At 41.5% G+C, this 16,671-nt stretch overlaps 2 protein-coding genes across 2 annotated transcripts; both read right to left on the reverse strand.

Moving 5' to 3' along the window:
* Positions 1 to 313: 313 nt before the first annotated feature.
* Positions 314 to 3,407, reverse strand: LOC120562031 (zinc finger protein 585B-like). Its single transcript, XM_039805446.1, has 2 exons — positions 3,200 to 3,407; positions 314 to 2,653 (listed from the first exon to the last, which is right to left on the reverse strand). The coding sequence occupies exon 2, from the start codon at positions 2,607 to 2,609 to the stop codon at positions 1,047 to 1,049; it is 1,563 nt and encodes a 520-aa protein (XP_039661380.1). The 5' UTR covers positions 2,610 to 2,653; positions 3,200 to 3,407; the 3' UTR covers positions 314 to 1,046.
* Positions 3,408 to 6,014: 2,607 nt separating this feature from the next.
* Positions 6,015 to 13,977, reverse strand: im:7147486 (zinc finger protein 836). Its single transcript, XM_039805429.1, has 2 exons — positions 13,615 to 13,977; positions 6,015 to 9,726 (listed from the first exon to the last, which is right to left on the reverse strand). The coding sequence occupies exon 2, from the start codon at positions 9,671 to 9,673 to the stop codon at positions 6,710 to 6,712; it is 2,964 nt and encodes a 987-aa protein (XP_039661363.1). The 5' UTR covers positions 9,674 to 9,726; positions 13,615 to 13,977; the 3' UTR covers positions 6,015 to 6,709.
* Between the last annotated feature and the right edge of the window lie 2,694 nt (positions 13,978 to 16,671).

A 16,671-nucleotide genomic window follows, 5' to 3' on the forward strand; every position in this document is an offset into this window, starting at 1 on the left:
ACAAACAGCACATGAACGCCGCATCCATCACTTAGGATATTTGCTGCTCATGGCAGTTAGCCTCATCAAAAACGAAAAATCAACAGCGCCTTGTCTTTGCTTTGAAATGGCCCTCTGGTCCTTTCTATTTCTATCTTCATCTTGTGCTTATTTTATTAACACATTTGTGACATTCTTAATTGCATTTACTTTACTTGTCATGCACCACAACTGTTACATATCATACATTGTCAATTAATTCAGTCCATTTATTATAATATATAACCCCATTGATAATAAAACATGCTGCATTATCCCATGAAGACAGACACAGTGAGTTTGAAAATATAGTTTAATACAACATATACTGTATTCATAAAGTCTGACAAAGTTGGTAAGAACACAAGGTATTGTCACCTCCCACAGCCTCACAACTAGGGTTGCAGCGGTATAAGATTTTCATGGTACGATAAGTCTTAGGAAATATCACGGTTGCACGACCTCATGGTATATGGTATTACACAATTATCATTAGTTACAATAATCCTTAAAAGAATGAAAACACTGTTTTTTGTTCAACAAATGCTTTATTATAATTGAAACTTCAAGTGTTAAAAAAAAAAAGAGTATGTGTTAGGAATCTTTTCTGAAAATAAGTTTTTCAATATCATAGATAATTAAATGTACACGGTATGATAACCCATCAATTTTCATACCGCAGTATACTGTGAAACCTATATAACGCTGCAACCCTACTTACAAATTCAAACATACTAAAAACTTAAAAAAAAAAAAACTAGCCTATAAGCCAGTACCTGGTTATCCCACCAAAGATGGGTAAACCATGCACATACATTTTCATAATTAACTGTATTGATTTACATTCTATAACAATTGCAAGGGCACCAATATTAGGACAGTTTACAGTACTGACAAAAGAAATCCAGCTTAAGATGCATGGTTGTTGTCACTAGTCATCCTACACTTATCTTTAATAGTTTGGAGAAAGCCATAAAGTCCATAAGATAAAATGTGACATGCAAATTGGATGTGCCTCTCTAGTTTTGTCAAGTCTTAATAGGGACAGATGAGGTTACTTGGTATATCATCTCAGCAGGTTTGTCTGGTCCGCTTTCAACTATGTAACAATCATCTTCCTTATCCACATCCGTTTTCCCATTCACAGGAGCCGGCCCTTGCCCTTTATCCAAAACGACAGCCATGTTTTTCTTCATGTTATCAGAAGCTGAAAACCCAAGTTTTCTCTCACCATTCATCTGAACAGGATGTAGGCTCGTCACCGGGGTCACCCTCTTGAGTTTGTTATTCTGTTTGCCTTGCACATGCTGTGCCATAAACTCCTGTGCTTTGACACACTTGTGCCTCTGTAGCAGCTGAGGAGTTTCAAAAGGAAGATAACAGACTCGACATGGGAACCGATTTGTTGCGGAGGATGTCTGCATTGGTTTGCTTGATACACCTGATCCAGATTTTGTGGCCATCTTGAACTGCATGGAGTGTGTGACAGGAAGCCCCCGACTGGTTTTATTGTATGCACTGTGATTCTGACCCTTCGCCAGCAGGGATGGAGAGACATGAAGCCCCTGATTGCTTTTACTGTATGTACAGATCTTCTGATTTTTGAACTGCAGGTTGGAAATCATGAGAGGTGCCCGACTGCCTTCACTGGCTGCCGTGGAATTCTGGCTTTTCAACTGTAGGGAGGAAGTGGCACAAGTCCCCTGAACACTTGGACTCCTGTGTGTGCTGGATTCATTTCGATTCTTAAAATTCAGTGGTCTAGCAGTGATGATTCTGAATTTGGTAGCGGTGTTGGGTGCCTTACAAAAATGGAAGCGAGGCACCATCTTCTTGCTGGAGAGCAGCAGCCCACATCCTATACAGCCAGAAACTTTATCTGTGACATGAGTGCTGTGGTGGGAGATGAGAGAGGTCTTTGTCATAAAACACTGCCCACATTTACCGCAAGTGTAAGGCTTTGACTTGTTAAATGTGCGCACTGTTTGCAACAACACGACAGGCTGGTAAAGTGTCCAAAGATCCACTGTTGGTGCACCCACACCTGCAAAAATATTTTGCATGTCTTTTTCATGGGGGTTAGGATTTGGGAGCAAAGATGCTTGTGACATTGAGCTGTACAACTGAGGCACTTGTGAAATCTGCGCAGACTGCTTGGGAACTTGTGGGAAACATGCTGATGTAATGGGGGCTTGCAGCATAGGCTTCACTGGCAAAGAAATTGATGGCCCATTGTCGAATTTAGGGGTCTCCCAGACAACTTCACCCGTCCGTAGTCTTTTCAGCTGCTTCTCCTCTTCTATGCGCTTCTCAATTCTGCGCTTCCTTATTGTATCATGATCAAGCACTTGGTGTCCCGGTTCGTGTGTGGTGCTGTGCTCCAGCATGTCCTTGTATTCGGCAAATTCAGTTCCACAGGAACAGATGTGACTTGCAGCAGAACAAGTGTGTTCCTCCAGGCATTTACGATTTGCAAATATCTGCTCACAGCTGAAGCAAAACCGTCCGGCATCCATCAAATCTCTACTCAAGCCATCCTCCTGGACATTTTGCAGTCTTTGCTTTCCTCCCTCCATCATCAGGCTATACATGGATGTGTTCACAGTTTATGTGCAGCCCTCTGAGATCACCTTTCCTGTTAGAGACAGGTTTTGGAATTAATGAAAGCATTTAACAGGATATAACTACAATGGCCAAATATTCAGTTCAGTTATACCTCATTTAATGGTGATTATTACGGACTCATTAACTAGTTATGCTAATCGCTACGTACAAATGCATTCAAAGCTAAGGAGAGACGACTGTTGTTTTTTTCCCTAAATCATTTAACATTAACGTTACAGCTTCCTTTGGACATTTGCTTGTCTCTGAAATAAAGTCCAAACTTCTGAGACGAGCAAATACTCTTTAATTAGCTACGATTGTTTCTTAAAATGACGTTAACGTTATACATCCCATAGGTTGTGAAATACATATCGTAGTCACCCATCTAATTAAGACGGGGATATCTGCTACACTCCGATACAACTTAATATTTAGAAAAGTAAGGTGACGTTAGCTGGTTACGTTTGACAATTCATAACGTTGGTTTTTTTTTTTATTGAACGCGCCCTCGCCTTGATGCAAACCTACCATGCTAACGTTAGCCTCAACTAGCTCATGAACAATAACGTTAGCTTACCTTCACATGGATGTCAGAGTGTCGTCCGCTTAATATTCTGGTATATATTTGCAAAACAACGTAAACAGCTTGTCGATTGGCGTATTGTGGGACATTCAAAATCGGGCTAATTGCCGGTGTTCCAAACGAGTAGCTGGCGGTTAGCCCATTAGCCACACCAAAAAACAAGAGGAAAGACCCCACTCTTGTTCTACGTATGGCGCGCTTCGAAAGCAAAACGTCCGGGTTTTGAGTCGTTATACTGACCCCTGTCGACGGGAGTTTATGATTCACCTTTGCTTTGATGTGATTGCTGCGGTAGTTATACTGGTTTTTCTTTGTCTTCACTAAATACAAATAAAAAATAAATAACACTAACATGAGCTTGGCAGTTCTTAACCTTGGAAACAGCCATTGATAAAACAGTCTCAACTCAGTCTGCTAATGAGGAGGACTGTGATACAGCTGAAGGCTCCTGAGCATGCGCATAAGTGGACCTTGAGCTCTGGCCACTAGAGTATGGCAAAACAGCATTTTAGGATACATCTAGGCCTTGGTAGAGTGAAAAAAGCTATTACAACTTGATTCCCCTGCTGTGATGAAGGTGTATCTTATCTGACTGCTTATTTGTCAATGCAAAAACGTATTTAGGACTTATTGTCATTATATTACACTCTACACAACGACATTGCGAGTGCCCCTCCCCAAAAGAAACTATATTGCACACATCCATATGACATAAAAACAACAACATTCTTCAACAACCAACATTCATCATAAAACAAGGGCAGGTAGTTTGTTATAAAAAGAAATATATTGCACAGTTCTTAATAATAATATAACATTACACAGATCAGTAAAATTAATGTAAAAAAACAATAAACAATGCAACAAGAATGGAAATTTGGGGTGCAGAGACATTACGGTGTGTAGATTTAGAGTCTGGATGGCCTTAGGAAAGAAACTGTTCATTAGTCCGGTGGTGGCCATGTAGTGTCTCCCTGAGGGCTGGAGATCAAAGAGATGGTGGCCAGGGTGAGTACTGTCTTTAACAATGTTTTTTGCTCTGGAAAGGTAGCAGGTGTTGTGCTATGCGTCCTGGAGTGAGGGGAGAGGGCAGCTGATGATTTTCTGTGCGGTGTTGTTGACCCTCTGAAGTGCTTTTCTGTCTGCTGCTGAGAGCCAGCATACCACACTTTGACGCAGTATGATGATGCTCTTGATTGAACAGTGGTAGAAGGCTGCCAGCAGCTGGTAGTGGTAGACCAGAAATTTAAAACTCTGAACTCTTTCCACACAGTCAAGGGTGAGTTCTTTTGTTTCATGCAAAATTCATTAATAAACATAACACGTGGCATCATTGCATACAATTGAAATTGTAAAGTCAGGGGTTATACTGGTGTTTGTTGATTGTATTGTATTTGCCTACTAAATGAATAGCAAAGAACTACAGCTTTTATAAATCACACGGCTACACTGGGATTAAAGTTCCCTCAGAGGATGTGTAAATCAGTCAACTAATCTATTCAATTCTCTACCAGTTCAGTTTTTCTACATTTAGCATAGTTTTCCTATACTTTCTTCCCCCTTTACACAAAGTAGGCAGTGACGACACCCGTTTTCAATCTGAGTATAGCATACTCTGGGTACGCATCACATTTCAGAGGCATGGACGGATGCCTAGAGGGTTTACAGTAGTGTTACATTTAAATTATGATATCCATATTCTGAATTTAGTTTAATACAAACATTTTACATATCAATACACTTACTTACACTTTCCCACACCCAATGTTGAAAAAGGTTTCTTACTTTTTTTCTTAGGGTTTCCTCTAAATCTTATTTATAAAAAACTATACAGTATAAGGCCTCCTTGTTAAGATGGAAAATAAATGATCATTCAGTTAAATCAACGCACAGGATGTTTTTTGCTTATACATCTTACTTTTTACTAAAATCATGGCTAAATTAACCTGCTAGGGGCTGTGCTAAAGCCCTGTTACTCATGCTGGGTGGTAATACGATTAAAATACAAGTCCAAATGAGATTGAACAAATAAAAGAAAAAAAGTCTTTAAAACAGTGGCTCAAGATCAGGTAATAAAGTATGAGCCACCTTAAGGCCCTTACCATGTCAGTTGATGCTTTGCTTTACATTGTACATACTCCTGAATATTCCCAGTTAAAACAACCAAAGTAAGCCTGGAGCTTTTGGGGGTCCTGCATTTTGGGGCCACAGGGCTTCTGCCTGCTTTGCCCAGTTGATAATCCAGCCTTGACAGAGAAACAATATTTCATTGATTAGTTTGCATACTGCCCACACATAATCTGGTGGCAAATGTACCCTATTAAAAACTCTAAAATGCACACCATGAACTTTGAAATTAAATCCTTCTAAGTAACTATACACTACAATCTTGTGAACATAGCAAATTGCTTATTAAACACTATATATGTGGTCTCCTGAGTGGGTCATCTAACAGTAAGACAAAATACCTACATTTACTTGTACATTAATACTGTGATAAAGGCCCAATTATAAAATATATAATTGTTTAGTTTTCGGATTTGACTATGGATACTTGATTGCTGCTGCATTTATCAGAAAAAAAACAAACATTTTACTTCCTGGAACTTTGAGCTTGGCCTTATCCAAAAGGTTTCATTTATGATGTATACTATTTTACATTTCTATTCAATGAAAATGCCCAACTCATGATGAGTGAAAGCTAAGGCATACAACATGGATAGCTGTAAAAAGACATATTCCAGGCTTGCAGTGCTTTGAAGTATTTAAGATATTAGAACCCATATCACACAAATTGATAGAACGCATGTTTCACTTATGGGTATGTTTATTAACACCATGAACAACAGGATACATTACAAAGTCTGTGATCAAAATTTGATTACCTAATACTCAGAAACATTTACAGGCTAATGAGGGGAATGTAATAACATAGATGAAATTGATAAAGCCAAAAAAGTTTGTTTTTTTAACATTGGCAAGCTACTACACACTCAAGAGTTACAAAAAAAATAAACATTAAGAGCACCCAGATAGCTCACTTGGTAGAGCAGGCACCCATATATAGAGGTTTACTCCTCGACGCAGCGGGCCTGGGTTCGATTCTGACCTGCGGCCTTCTACTGCATGTCATTCCCCTTTCATTTCATCAGCTGTCCTGTTAATAAAGGCCTAAAAATAATCAAAAAATAAATAATAAACATGTGGAGCTGTACAGTGTCAAAATAAGCAGTAACCCCCCCCCCCCACAAATCTTACAATTCGCATCAATTAAGCATCATTATTAAATCTTGTGTTTTCTTCCTGTCAATCTTGAAGAAAAAAAATAAAAAGAAAAAAGACATTTTTGAAGCCTTTTTTCTGTTTGTTTTTGCTTTTTCCAACATTTTAAATTGTTAAATCTTTCTTCTACACATTTTCAGCACTTATTTCTACGTCCCATATTTTCTATGAAACAAAACGGGTCAATATGACCCGAAGTCAACACAAGGGTTAAGTCAGCTGTTATTGGGTTTTTGGCTGAGTGTCTCCAGCCATGATGCGATGAATCCTCCTGCGGTGGTTTTTGAGTGACTTTAGGTTTGGGTATGTACCCTGACAGACATCGCATTGATATGATTCAGACTGTTTGTGAGTAAGCAAGTGTTTCTGCAATCCGTCCATGGTGCCAAACCAGCGAAGACAAACAGGGCAACGTACAGGCTTGATGGCTGGCTTGCAAGCCCCACTCCTTTGGTGAAACATAAGACTAATTGTGTTCGGGAAGTCAGAGTTGCAGTGGGAACAGCGATAGGTTTTGGGTGGGTTGGCAGGATTCGTAGCCCGTCCACCTTTGCATCGATTCCAGGATATGTGCCTTCGAAGGGAACAGCGAGAGGAGAAAGTGTTGCCACATCGTGTGCATACAATCCGCTGCTGCTTCTTTGTTGGATTTGGAAGCGGTTCTTTGCGTGGTTGCTTCTGTGGAGGCTGACGCGGTAACGGAGATGGCAGCTGCTGCTGAGGGGGCTGTTGCTGAAATCGAAGTAATAGAGGTTGTGATCGTTGTGGTTGTAGTCCCTTCAGCAGCTGATGATGAGGATGCATGTGGATCTGCAGATGAACTTCGTAGTCGGCCCAGGAACTAACAGTCTCTCCACAAGTCGGACATGTGTAGGATTCCTGTGCATGCTTCTGCAGATGCTCCAGGAGAAGCCTTGGAGATGTAAATCCAACCCCACATTCACACGTCACCCTTCTTGGAAGTACTGAGGGCAGTGACATGATGCCCCAGTTGCCTCCATCATCCTCCTTGGTTTGACAGTCTGATGCATTGCCCGTCGTACTCCGCTGCAAAGTCCCTCTATTCACCTGCCCAGCACCTGTCATTGTTCGTTGCAACTGACATTTCTTTCTGTGAACCATCATGTTATCTTTGCGGTTAAAGGTCTTCCCACAGACAAAACAAGCAAACATTGGTTTCATATTGTTGGCAGCTAGTGGAGTGGCAGCCTGACTACCACTCTGTGCTACAATCCCAGGTCCACGCGGTCTAAATCCACACAGCCGTAAATGGCGCCTCAAAGTAGATGGCCGACTGTAGGTTTTCTGACACCATTTACAAGGGTAACGTTTCACGCCATCTCTGACAAAATAGCGCAGGCTTGGGGGCGCCGTCTCTGCATCGTCAACTGACACAGACTTCTTCATCTCTCGGTCATTACCAGCTTTCCCTGTAGAGGTGAGAACCTCCATTTCATCATCCAAGGGCATTGTCCACTGCCCTTCATTACCGTCTTCATTATCAACTGCTGCTGCATCCCAGCTGTCTGCCTTTGGCTCCATCTTTGTAGATTTGGGATAAAATGGTGAGAAGCTTTTTGCTGGATGAGTCCAGGCTAACTGTGAAACTGCAGACTGCTCTGAATTTGGAGAGGTCACCTCTACCTTGATACGACTAGTAACTTCAGTGCCCACAGAAACACTTTGGGAGTTTTGAAATCCAGATTTAACCTCTGAATCTGTTCTGACTTCACTGTTTGATCTCAATACTAGCCTTTTCTGATTGGAGGGACTGGCCTGCAGAGAGGGTGCTGCTGACCCTGGGCCCTGGCACTTGTGCATTTTGAGGTTCCACCTCCGTGCGTAGCTGTGCTTGCACAGTGGACAAAAGAAAACTTTTTTTGAATTGTTTAGACTATGGAATGGCACTATTTTTTGGGCAAACGGTAACTTTTTTTTAAAAGAGCTTGATGGCTGTATGGTCTTGTTTCCTAACTGAGGGCATATGTGATTGTCAGGTAAGGGCAGCCGCCCAATGATAAGCTGTTTGCAGCGACGACAACATTTGATCCTCTCTTTTTTGTGCAAGAAATGATGCTCTGTCAGTTTGTCCAAATTTTGAAAGACCCTTCGACAGCGGCCACATTGAAATCTCCCATATGTGCCATTACTGCCAGCATCCATGAGCTTTTGACGGGTTTCAAGAACCACAACAGGTGAAAAAGTCTTAGTCAGACAGACAACCTTCTTCTTACTAGACTCAAGAATTCTGCTGATGGATGGAGCATTTGTCTTTATACCGGGTTTTGCTAGCAGCCGCCTCAACTGTGCAATAGAGAGATCATTCATCGAGGACGCCTCTGTTTTCGTTACTGGTGTTATATCAACAGGGACAACTTCTTGTTTGGGGATAACTATCTTATCATTTTGAGTCGGAGACTGAGGATGTGGAAAGCGCTTCATGTATGCTGACGCCAGCAACTTCATTAGGGAGTTATTTTTGGGCAAACTCTCACCCTTTTCGCTGCTGAGAACAGAGTTTGTTTTGTCCTGCAAATGCATGTCCTCTACAGTCTCTGGTATTTGCTCTGCTGCGGCTAATATGTTCTCAAGTTGTTTCTCACCGTCATCTTGAGGGGGTGTACACTGGCCTTGAGGAGTGGTTACTATGGCAATGCTATCCCCCAGGCTTACATCTGCTTTATGGTCTGTTAACGTGGGTAGTTCGACAGCTGGAAACCTTGAGGTAGAGGGGCAACTAAGGACCAAACCAGGCTGGGTTACAGTTGGAATGAATGATACATGCTGGGTGGGCAAAACATTATCACACCCTGTGTCACCAGAGAGAACACTATTACTATCCAGAGGTTGCATTAGCTGTGATTGAGAGACATGTGATTGCTTATGCTCCAGCATAAGACTAAAGTCCTGAAACTCCTCTCCACAATTACAAATATAAAAAGAAGATGAAGGGCACTCAGGCGAGAGCGTCTGTGAACTGGGGTGGCCACTGGATGAGTCCATACTTGCAGGCAGTGTTTCATGTGGGCTGATGTTGGGCTGGGGAGGAGCAGGGACCTTGGCGAGTTCATTAGCATGGGTTGCCTGATGTACGAGCAAGGAGGCCAATCCAGTGAAGGTGGCTGAACATGCCACACAACGATACACTTTGGGGGATGAAGTACTTCCCTGTAACCCAAGCATCATGGCAGCCAAAGGAACAAGTCAATCCAGGTGTTGTGGTCACGTAAGGAAGTCTCCTGTGAATCACACAACACACACAAAAATGCCATCACCAAGTGAAAATAGATTTTTTTGTACATTCATTGCAAAAATACATGTTTACTCTACTCATTCTAATAGCATACCTGTATACATCTAAATAATTTCTCATTCATTTCACTATTAAAATGCGACAACTTTCATTTTGCTTTTAAATGTGAAAACTCGTTTTAAACAGTCTCATGTATACCAATGGAAAACAAAAGGAAAACGTGAGAACTAGAGTCATATTGTGTTCTTTACAGTAAAATTTAAGCTATATGACGAGCAAGATGGTTTGCCATACCTACAAAACATTGTTAGATGGGTTTTAGCAAACATGGTCCAGCTGGAACAAAGCGATTTCAACACGTGGCTCTGTTGTTTGTAAATTTGGAGTGCTGTCAGTAGCGAGAAAAACAAAAACAATTGGTGTTGCCTACACCGTGTTATCCTCCTGCTAGTGTTAGCACCCAGGAGGCTGAAACCGGGAAGTTTTAAACATGCTTTTAGCCTCTTAACGTGTTCGAAATGTCATTACAAGTGCCTACCCATGTGAAGGGATTCCTTCCGAGTGAACACAGTGAATCTGACTACAGTAGATGTGAAGGAAACGCATAAAATTTGCGCTAATTCAGCTCTGTTTAGTTCTAGTGTTGAGACAGCAAGGAGAGTGCTTAGGGACCGTCTACAAACTACAACACCGAAAAGAGATGCTGCTTTCATTTTTCTCGCTACTGACAACACTCCAAATTTACAAACGGAGCTACATGTTGAAATCACCCGGAATTCTCCTTTAACCAGATACATTTCAAAGAGCCCTAAACTGTAGGCCTGTGATAAATATGAACAAAAGCCAACGCTTCTTAGTCAGTGCCTGTATTTTCTCCCAGCATCCAACTCGACAGAGCACTCGAGTGACGCCTTGGATTGCAACATAAAGAGAGACGGCCCCACCAGGCTGTTGATTTACGTCCCAATTACAGTGGCTTTGTATAGCATGTTTTAGCCTTGCCATGACCATATGCATTTCCACTTTTATTCACACAGCAGGGAAACATCATTCAGACCTGTGATACAGCTCTAAAAAGGGCCAAACCAGGACAGTCTTAAACAAGACTTTTTGTTGAACAAAACCAATTGGGAAGATGTCATTAGAGTTGGGTCGATTTTCGGTTTCACTAGTCCGGTGGACGAGGCTAAACTGGTTTGATTTCATGCTTACCGGCTGAACCGACATTTTTCACTATTAAGTTCTGACCTGAGTGATCGGATCACAAGTGGACAGCTCTAGGTGTGTGTGTTTTCACCCGTCTGTAGAATGTGTCTCCAAATGCATCCTCAGTGACCACTTATGATCGGAGATCCCTCCCCCGCTTTGTATGCAAATAAGCATGTACATCATTTCTGTTCGCATATAGGCTGGTTTTGTGCGTTTATAACGTCAGTGGTTACTAGGGCTGCAACAACGAATTGATTTAAAAAAAAAAAAAGATAAAATTTGATTAAAAAAAGTTGGCAACGAATTTCAGTATCGATTCGTTGTGTTGTGCAACTATTACACCACTCGGTCGCGGAGATAAAAAAAAAAAAAAGAACGGAGCACGGAGCGAAAGAAAAGAAAAAAAAGAACAGATCGGGGGTAGAGGAAATACGGAGAGAGACCGGAGAGACCCGTAACGTTGTTCTGAAACACACGGCGGAGGCAGAGAAATCAGTACGACCTAAGTCATCCAAGGTGTGGGAGCATTTCACACTAAAGAAATCAAAAACGTTAATTGCAAGATAAGAAAAAGCGACACGGCATGGCACGGGCTCACCATGGTGATGAGTCAGCACCTAAAACGTAAACATGTTGGAGTCCTTGATGAGGAGGAAGAGAGTTCAACAGCAGGGTGAAGTCACTACACAATCCTACTTCTGTTCCGTTCTGAAGTGAGGAACGCAACGTCCCTCCAGTAGCTCTTCTAGTGCTGCCGTTAACTCGTTATCCAGCTGACTAGCATGACAAGCTAGCGTTAGCTCGTTAATAACAGTAGTAAAGCAGGGGTGGTATAGTTTGCAAGACTAAAGTCACGGTTTTATTCACTCGCCTTTTTTGGCCCATTCATTTTCAATCTGTCATGTATATATTATGTGCTTTGTCCCATATCAGTTATTGTTAACAAATATATTAGTGTGTGGTGTATAAATGAACGTAACTTGCATTTACTACAATGATGGTAATAATTTAATGTGTGTGTGTGTCTCTGCGTGTCTGTCTGTCTTTGCTATTTGGGTTACATACCTTTACACAACTATTAACTAAAACAAGTATGTATGTATTGAGTTGATGTAAATTAATGCTTTTGTTTTTTTTATCCAATTCATCGATTAATCGAAAAAATAATCAACAGATTAATTGATTGTTAAAATAATCATTAGTTGCAGCCCTAGTGGTTACATTCACATAAATCAAGTGAAAAATGAAAAGGGCTGCCCACAGTCTGTCTGGGTGCCAGCCATAGACTGTAGCCTATATAAAAAGGGTGCCGACATAAGGACGGGCGCTTCACCAAGTTTAGGTACTTGTATTTTCTCATTCTGTTCCCACAATTTGGAAAGGCACAAACACGAATCATTCCTTTTCCACAATAGATCAACACACGTTATTCTTACTCCAAGCTTCTTCCCTTGTGAACACCTCCGATCTTCACTCTTCACACACTACGCTCCGATCTGCACACTACTGTTTACCATTTCCTGCAACAACTGAATTCCCATGGGACTTCAGCGAGCGAGACCAGAGCTAGCCTTCAGTAACGCCATTACTGTGCAAGCCACAGGCATCCTTTGGACCGTTTCCATGTAGTTACATAGTCACAGATATGGTCAGAACCACTACAGTGCTCAATTACCTATTTTTTTAGGGGGAAATAAAATTCAAGTTTTCGTCGCTAAGGCATGACCTCCGTGATCGACTCTTCTGGGCTTTCGGTGAAGCCACCAATGGAAAAAGAGGTAGGTGACAGTACAAACTTTGAATTTAAACGGTTTCTTCACAATGTAGGAGTTTAAAACGCATCTTGTTGTCACTTAAGGGCCCTGCTCATGTTGCACAGGAATTTTACTTTCATTTTGTGTCTTTTAAGAGGCACAAAAGGGACTTTTTAGAACATGCCCCACAACTGGCATTTTAGCTAACTGAAAGCTCTGGCCATTAGCTGCAGCAACTTCAGTTTGCTAGCACCGATTTTGGTCGTTTTTTCCCCTATCGACAGTACTCTGTGACATCTAGCGATCAAGATGCAGGTAAAAATCGGCCGGATTTCTGCTTTAAACCCTTAAATTTGACCATTTGAAGTTGACATGAACGGTGAGGAGAGCCTTATTTGCGGCTTGCATTATCTGAATGTAAGCAAATGACAACGAGCTAACGTTAACGCAAACCACAAGACATAAGGTGGACATGAACACAACACCGCACAATGAAGGAAGCCACCAGAATATTGTAGATCTCAAGATGCTACGTTTGCTTGAGACTGCTGACCACATTGCTTAACGTTACCCATAAAGGGATGCTGTTTTACTAATAACACACTCTACCGTCACATAGTATCGTTTTTTACAAACTAGCGAATGATGCTAACGAGCTTCTCACATGAGCATCTGCTGCATTTACTTACTTGGCATCTGAGCCTAACGTTACCATACAAAACGCCAAAGTCTTGTTTAAATATAGGCTATTGCTAGAAAGCTAACCAGGGGGAGGTGGCCGGGCCACGTTCCCGGGTAAGGCCGAAGAAAAGAATAACGGAGGCTAGCAAGCTAGCTACCATGACCTATGGAACTGCTTCTGCAAAATAACCAAGCGATTTGCTATCTTCATGTAACGTTGACCTACTCACCAGCCTCAGGAGCGTTAGCGTTTTCCTCAAATTGAAGCCACAATGACTGAGCAGGAGGAGACGAAATGGCTCTGCAGACATCTGTCATAAACTCTCAAGGGAAACGCGGCTCTGCTCAGCTCTAAGGGGAACAAATGTGTGATGCTGTGCCAGGAAGAAGAGCACCGAGCCGAGAGCTGCAGCTGGCGCGGAATAGAACAGCGCATGCGCATTTAACCCAAGCCCTTCTGGGCGGTGCGCACATGGATGTATTAAAGAGAACGGGTGCGCATGCGTTTTCTAGGATGGCGAAGGCATGAACCGCCCTACTCTACTTCTGATTGGCTAGTATTTGTTGCTTTCGTTGATTAGGTATATACACAAATTGCACATTTTATATACACAAATTATATATATGTATATATACATACATATCTAAACATCTCTCTCTCTCTCTCTCTCTCTCTCTCTCTCTCTCTCTCTCTCTCTCTATATATATATATATATATATATATATATATATATATATATATATATATATATATATATATATATACACACACACACAACTGCCGTAGCCAGCGTCCCGGAGCTCTATAACGGCTAAATACAAAATAATTTAGCAGAAGCAGGGATATGTAGACCAGAAACGGGGGAAATTCTACACAACCCTCCGGCAAATCGCACCCTGTATAATCTATGTTTGCCATCCTAAGAAACCACATCCACAAACTGCTGTAAATAATGCACTTTTTTTTTTACTGAGCATTAGGCCTACATAAGCAGCAATATTTTGTTTGCATTATTACAATTTTAGCCAGATGTCTAACCCATCTACTTATTTTTCTCAGTGTATGCACCCGATGGTAATGAGGGTCCAACTGCAGACCTCAGTCAATTACCTTTTTTCTTTTACCCCCTCATAATATTTGATTTATTATTTATTATTGTTTTTGAGGGCACATGTTAAAGCAAACATGAAGAAACACTTATGGCCCTGGGCTAATGTAAATTTTTGTATTAAGGTCCCATGGCATGAAAATTTCACTTTATGAGGTTTTTTAACATTAATGAGTTCCCCCAGCCTGCCTATGGTCCCCCAGTGGCTAGAAATGGCGATAGGTGTAAACCGAGCCCTGGGTATCCTGCTCTGCCTTTGAGAAAATGAAAGCTCAGATGGGCCAATCTGGAATCTTGCTCCTTCTGACGTCATAAGGAGCAAGGTTACCTCCCCTTTCTCTGCTTTGCCCGCCCAGAGAATTTGGCCCACCCAATGAGAGAGACATCATGGCTTTCAAACGAGCAAAGTGGCAGTTGGTCAAGGCCACACCCCCACCCTCCACCTTGACCCTCCCCTCCCCCTCTTTCCTCCTCAATTGGTACAGACACAGAAACAGCACATACTAAGGAAAGCTCATTGTGGGACTGGCTATAGTGGCTGTAATTCTGCACCAAGGCTGAATTATGGGAAAGAGACTTCAGATACAGTATTAGGGGACCACTAAGGCCTATATAAAAGCATCCAAAGAGCACCATGTCATGGGACCTTTAAGATAGCAGAAGCTGGGGCACTTGTCCACTTGCTTAGCTGGGGATCCAGCCTTGACAAACTTAGCCAATCTGAAGCCATGGTTCTTTAAATTCAAACAGTTGGCTGCCTGCTAAGATAAGAAAAAAAAGAGAAGCTGCCCTAAGTGGAGGAGTTCAGATATCTTGAGGTCTTATCCAGACTGAGGGTAAGTTGTCACCATTCAATAGCAAGTTCAGCATTTCTTGTGGTGGTGAGGAGAGCCAGACCCCAGTACTGTTTATCTTTAGATGACGTTGACTTCGGCAGTATATAATTGTATACAACATAATGCTAGCATGTCACATATAGTAGATAGACTAATTAACAGATTGTTCCTTGAGATTCAAAAGTATGAAAAATATATAACTAAACCAAAGATTGAGATTGTTCTCTCCAGGACTGGAAAGGAGAGGCCTGTGACTAAAAGCCCTCTTCTGGCTGATTAGAAAGGCAAGAAGTGGTTGGGATATGCTATATAATTCATAATTACCAATAGCATGTAGCATGACCTTTACATATCAGCTTAAAAGGCAGTGCAGTCAGACACAGAAAGGTAGTACATATGCAGAAAGGTTCTAAGGACTTGAGGAAGTATTTTAGCATGTCAACCGTAAAGTTGACCATAAAGAGAAGGAACTACTGCAGTTAGTGGGGTAGTCTCAAGGCTTTGATTTGACCAGTCAGCAATGTTCTGCCGGGTGCATGTTGTTTCCTTCTGATTTCTTTGTGTTGGAATTTTAAACTCGGTGGATTTATGAGGACTATGGTTAACTGCTCCTCAGATCTCTGCATGGTAAATTGAGACAGCTAGCTAGACTATCTGCCCATCTGTTTTTTCTCTTGCACTACTATTTTACAGCGGCTCGGTGCTGTGCAGACTGGCCAGATTTTTGATTTTCTGGTGCTAGAACACGGCTCTTTTACAGAAACCAGAATTACTGTATCTGTTGCTATGACAACTAATGGCCTGAAACTAACCAGCTGTGCCACGCTCTGTGGGGCTGAGCCGGTGCTTCAGTTCCGATCATCCATCCAGACCAACTTCATATGGTTAGGAATATATAAAGCTCAGGTTTGTATCAGTGTTAATCTTTGCAAGGCACTTTAATTGTATGTTGTATTCTAGTAAAATATATTTTATTGATTTATTTTATTAGAATTCGGTTTGCAATGAAAACCCCAAAATGAATATAATCTTAGACAATGGTTGTGGGCATTTTCACCACTAAATCTACCTTCAAATGCCTTACAGCAAATTAGGAGAAACAAGAAAGACCACTACATTTTATACATATTTTGGAGAATGAAGACAGAAAACCAATCTGGGATGTATAACTTTTTGAAGTTTAGTTTTTAACCCAACCTACATCTTTAAACTGTATGAGGAAACCCAAACAGACAAGAAAGCACATGCAATCTCCACACAAAAAGGCCCAAGGCATCTGCTTGATTCAAACCAGCACCAATTTCCCACATCATTAACCACTGATCTGCCACACTGCCTGTGT

Source organism: Perca fluviatilis, chromosome 7 (genome assembly GCF_010015445.1).
Source record: "Perca fluviatilis chromosome 7, GENO_Pfluv_1.0, whole genome shotgun sequence".
Lineage (NCBI taxonomy): Eukaryota > Metazoa > Chordata > Actinopteri > Perciformes > Percidae > Perca > Perca fluviatilis.

Bases quoted from the DNA above. Each gene is read 5' to 3' on its own strand.
- LOC120562031 (XM_039805446.1), bottom strand. From the start codon at position 2,609: ATGTATAGCCTGATGATGGAGGGAGGAAAGCAAAGACTGCAAAATGTC.
- im:7147486 (XM_039805429.1), bottom strand. From the start codon at position 9,673: ATGATGCTTGGGTTACAGGGAAGTACTTCATCCCCCAAAGTGTATCGT.